Source organism: Mizuhopecten yessoensis, unplaced genomic scaffold (assembly GCF_002113885.1).
Source record: "Mizuhopecten yessoensis strain PY_sf001 unplaced genomic scaffold, ASM211388v2 scaffold4805, whole genome shotgun sequence".
NCBI classification, from domain to species: domain Eukaryota; kingdom Metazoa; phylum Mollusca; class Bivalvia; order Pectinida; family Pectinidae; genus Mizuhopecten; species Mizuhopecten yessoensis.
Genome location: NW_018405730.1, coordinates 786,698 through 792,021, shown reverse-complemented (window position 1 = coordinate 792,021; position 5,324 = coordinate 786,698). Strand labels below are relative to the sequence as shown.

The following is a 5,324-nucleotide window of genomic DNA, read 5'->3' as shown; positions in this document are numbered from 1 at the left end:
TGTTGACATCAGTATTGCCCAGCGGTTGTTTTAACCTTTTTTCCCCTCTGTATTGACATCAGTATTGCCCAGCGGTTGTTTTGACCTTTTATTAAGCTCTGTGTTGACACCAGTATTGTCCAATGGTTGTTTTGACCTTTATTTAGCTCTGTGTTGATACTAGTATTGTACAATGGTTGTTTTGACCTTTGTTTTCCTCTGTGTTGACATCAGTATTGTCCAGCGGTTGTACACCAGTATTGTCCAATATGTGTTGACATCAGTATTGCCCAGCGGTTGTTTTAACCTTTATTTTCCTCTGTGTTGACATCAGTATTGTCCAGCAGTTGTTTTAACCTTTTTTTCCTCTGCGATGACATCAGTATTGCCCAGCGGTTGTTTTAAGCTTTATTTTCCTCTGTGTTGCCATCAGTATTGTCCAGCGGTTGTTTAAACCTTTATTTACCTATGTGTTGACATCAGTATTGCCCAGCGGTTGTTTTAAGCTTTATTTTCCTCTGTGTTGCCATCAGTATTGTCCAGCGGTTGTTTAAATCTTTATTTACCTATTTTTTGACACAATTAATATCTAGAGGTTGTTTTAACCTTTATTTTCCTCTGTGTTGTCATCAGTATTGTCCAGCAGTTGTTTTAACCTTCATTTTCCTCCGTGTTGACACCAGTATTGTCCAGCGGTTGTTTTGACCTTTATTTTCCTCTGTGTTGACATCAGTATTGTCCAGCAGTTGTGTTAACCTTTTTCTCTCTCTGTGTTGACATCAGTATTGCCCAGCGGTTGTTTTAACCTTTATTTTCCTCTGTGTTGACATCAGTATTGTCCAGCGGTTATTAAAACCTTTATTTACCTATGTGTTGACTAAATTAATATCTAGCTGTTGTGTTAACCTCTATTTTCCTATGTGTTGACATCAGTATTGTCCAGCAGTTGTTTAAACCTTTATTTTCCTCTGTGTTGACATCAGTATTACCCAGCAGTTGTTTTAAAATTTATTTTCCTCTGTGTTGACATCAGTATTGCCCAGCGGTTGTTTTAACCTTTATTTTCGTCTGTGTTGACACCAGTATTGTCCAGCTGTTGTTTAAACCTTTATTTACCTATGTATGTTGACACCAGTATTGTCCAGCGGTTGTTTTGACCTTTATTTAGCTCTGTGTTGACATACATCAGTATTGCCCAATGGTTGTTTTGACCTTTATTTATTTATTTATTTTGGCGTGTTTTTAAATACGAAACTGCTGAAACAGTGTGAAACCCAATGAAATACAAAAAAACTAAACTGAATAAGTTTATTTCATTTTTTTTAACAATATTTTATATTTGTATAATAAAGCAATATGCAGTACTCTGTAGAGACATAATTGTGAAAGAAAGATTGCAAGCTTGGAATTCATTTAACTTTTAATAACCTCGTTTTTGACGAATTGCCTTACTTATAAGTATGTATAAAGGTTACAATATGAACAAGAGGCCCATGGGCTTTAACGGTCACATGAGTCCTACAGTATTATTTTTTGTTATTGAAATATGAATTGGAGATAATGATGTCAATCATCCTAAAATTTTAGTAAAAATAACAACACTTTGTCAGGACCATGAGTCGATCATTCCTACAAAGTTTCACTTCAATCGGCCTATCAGAATTTGACTTTAAGTTTGAAATAAATTTTCAAAATGGCCGACCCTGCCGGCCATATTGGATTTCTGATCGACCCGAAAAATAACAACACTTTTTCAGGACCATGAGTCGATCATTACTACCAGGTTTCAGTTAAAACGGCCCAGTAGAACTTGACTTTAAGTTTGAAATAGTCTTTTTTCAAAATGGCGGCCGTGGCGCCCATATTTAATTTCTGATCGACCCGAAAAATAACAACACTTTGCTAGAACCATGAGTCGATCATTCCTACTAAGTTTCAGTTAAATTGGCCAAGTATTACTTGAAGTTTGAAATAGTTTTTCAAAATGGCGGACGTGGCGGCCATATTTGATTTTTGATCGACCCGAAAAATAACAACACTTGGTCAGGGAGTAGTCAGTAACATTCCCATGAAGTATCAATGAAATTTCAGCTTAAGTTGAAAATGTAAAATGTTAACGGACGACGCACGACGGTCGAAGACGGATAGCAATAGGTCACCTGAGCTAAACTAAAAAGCTATGAACAAACTTTGATTGTTTAACATGTTTATTCATTCATAGTATCTTCTGATTGCGCACTGCATATGTGTGACAGGTGTCTGACAGGCTGGTACAACATTTTGGGCCATTTGATTGTCCCACGTAATGTTGATTTAGGTACAAGTCAGAAACTGCCAACATCTAAAGGTGACAACACCACCATATCAAAAAAGGATATATGGGGATTTCTGCTTTCATACTCGAATGATATGCATTTCTGCTGGTAATGTTCATATAATGGGTTGCAGAGCAAATGTAAATATACATGTAGTGTTGTAAAGCATCACACTTCCCGTTCTCACACAACAGCAGAGGAGGTAATGAAATGGAAGGTGAGCCATCAGTGACCACACCATGGTAAGCCTACGCAAAGGCTATCAGGAATCAAACTGAAGGCAATGTGAAACAGTTTATATGATGTGACATAGACGTCGCCGATTGTACCTCGTTAATCATTGGTCGAGACAGCAGGAAGGTTGGACGAGGTCACATCCTTACTAACGGCTGATTAATAGGTGTAAGCATCCCTCTGAACGTTAGAAGTGTGTGTTGGACGATTGACATTCTACAAAAGAAAGCATACAAATAGGCATATCAATATTTCAAAACGTACAGTAAATAAAATACACTTTAAACATCTCAAACAGTAATCAAATACAAGGTTTATCCCACCGTGGCAACACAAAGGAACAACAACGATCGCTGAATGTAGATACTAAACGACAACAACAGAGATTTGTTTGTTTGATTTTGTTTAACGTCCTATTAACAGCTAAGGTCATTTAAGGACGCAACAACAGAGACCAAAGAGACATCAAAACCAAAGGGAAAACTTCATGAGGCAGCTACAAGTAACAATGAAGTTATCAGCGTTGTCTGTATGTCATATGACACAAATCCATGCTGGCTCCCAGCAAATCCAGAGAGAAAGTTTTTCTCCAACTACGTATCACTTGATGGGGAAGAATTTTTTTACCAGATTTTAAAGATGAACGTAGCACTTAGACATGTAACTGCACCTTAAAAATTTGGTAATACTTACAGCATGCCATAACAGAATTACTGTACGTTGCACCATATAGCTTTTTCGACCTTTGAGGACACATCGGTGACCTTAGGGGTCGAAAGTTAGATATTGTATATTTCTAAACACGTTGATGATGACGGTTGCACGTCTTCTTAATCGTAACTTGAAACATCCTTGGTTGAAAACACTGGCTGAACAGTTCATGGTCTAGAGAAATTATCTAGAAAATCGTGATATACAATAGGGTCGGAAATAGTGATTCTAAAACGGTAACATCAGCAGCTGGGGCTAATTTAATATCATGAAATATAATCAGTGTGTATAAGTCCTATCAGCTGTTAATATTAATCACTCTTTGTTTAACTGGATCATCTATAAATAAAGTCTCATTACCGTTAGGGTGATATCAGAAATGTTAGTCCCTTACCTTCTCTGATGTCGTCCTGGAAGGAAAGGTCACCAAGTGCTTTAGATACCAAGTGGTCAATCATGCTAGGTTCTTGGTACTTAACGAGGATCAGCCTAGGAGGGCGAATAGGTAAGTCCACTACCGACATAGAGGTGTCTCTATTGTAGGTATTCTCGTTGTCATCAGAATTAATGACGTCACTATTTTCTTCAGTAAGATGCTGGTGTTTTTCGTTCAGTGATATAAGGTTGGTTTCAAACGCAGCAAGTCTGTCCCTGTTTAAGTTTTTAAACTGTTTACATTTTACTAGGAGAGTTTTCACCTGTTTATCAATCTCAAGTTTCAGCAAACTTCCGGTACTGTGTATCCGGTCCGCCAACTCGCTGTGCAGTGCCTCATTACCTGTTACCTGACGTTTAACAGTGGCCCTTAGTTCCTGTAAAACACCGCTATCCGTTATTTCCACCATCTTTTCGACACCAGCGTCATCCAGGTCGATCACACTATGATCATCATGCTCAGATGTCGTTAAACATTTGTCACATATCAACTCCGTACATGTCTTACAAACGTATAGTTTTGTTTGGTCTGATTCCAGGCTATTTGATGTAATTGTCGCCATTTTTAAATTTGTAATGTCTATCCGGTCTATACACAACTATTAGTTTTAATTGGGTTTGGTACTGGCAGCTCAGCATGCTATCGCTGATCTATATTTGTACCGTATTACCTAACCTATGTCAACAGGAATTTGATCCCACCATGCCACAGGACACTTGTAAAGATTATAAAAACAGGTACAGTTTGTTATGTTATCATCAAACCTCGATACACGTATACATTATAGCTATATGGGCGATCATCCTACTAGTGTCATTGTTTCCAAGGCAAAATATACTTAGACAAGCTGACGACAAATCAACAAATTCTCCTTCAATGTGAACTAACAATATATTTGTATTTCTATCTTATTTTTATTTTGAAAGATATTTGTCATCTTTAAGACTTTCAAATATTCGTTCAAGGTATCTACAATGCACAAAAATAACGTATGTTTCAGAGAAGATACAGTAACATGAAGTGAAATGCATGTATACAACGCCTTGAATTTTTACCTGAGAAAGGGAGCACCACTGTAAATGTTAGCTACATAATGACTCACCAGACACTATTATCTAACATAGATAACACAGCCACAAGGCTATAGATGTTTATCAACAGTACGATCACATGTAAACTCATTTATATCGAAACCATGCACTACACATAACCACAATTGCCCATGGCTAAGTGGCAAAGTGCACTAGTCTTGCTACATATAACAACATTCACCGGGGACGAAATGGTAAAGTACACTGGTAAAATGTAAACAAAATTATCCATGGTGAAGTACACTGGCTACATACATGTATAATCTCAATTACCCATGCTGAAGAGTTAAAGTACACTGGCTTCATAAAACCTTAATTACGCATGGCAAGTGGTGAAGTCAACTGGCTATATATAACCACACTTACCCATGGTGAAATGGTGAAGTACAAAGCTATATAAATCCAAAATTACCCATGCTGAAGTGGTGAAGTCATTGGCTACATATAACCTCAATTACACATAGTGAAGTGGTGAATTCAACTGGCAATATAAAACCACAATTTTCTATGGTTGAAGTACACTAGCTTCTAAAAACCACAACTACGAGGGGGCGAAAT

General features: G+C 37.3%; 1 protein-coding gene across 1 annotated transcript; it reads right to left on the bottom strand.

Moving 5' to 3' along the window:
• Positions 1–2,079: 2,079 nt before the first annotated feature.
• LOC110449743 lies at positions 2,080–4,572 on the bottom strand. Its single transcript, XM_021496799.1, has 2 exons — positions 3,634–4,572; positions 2,080–2,744 (listed from the first exon to the last, which is right to left on the bottom strand). Exons 1-2 carry the CDS (start codon positions 4,235–4,237, stop codon positions 2,716–2,718), a joined length of 633 nt encoding a protein of 210 aa, XP_021352474.1. The 5' UTR covers positions 4,238–4,572; the 3' UTR covers positions 2,080–2,715.
• Between the last annotated feature and the right edge of the window lie 752 nt (positions 4,573–5,324).

Bases quoted from the DNA above. Each gene is read 5' to 3' on its own strand.
- LOC110449743 (XM_021496799.1), bottom strand. From the start codon at position 4,237: ATGGCGACAATTACATCAAATAGCCTGGAATCAGACCAAACAAAACTA. The intron at 2,745-3,633 runs GTAAGGGACTAA...TTTCTTTTGTAG, and splicing joins CCAGGACGACATCAGAGAAG to AATGTCAATCGTCCAACACA.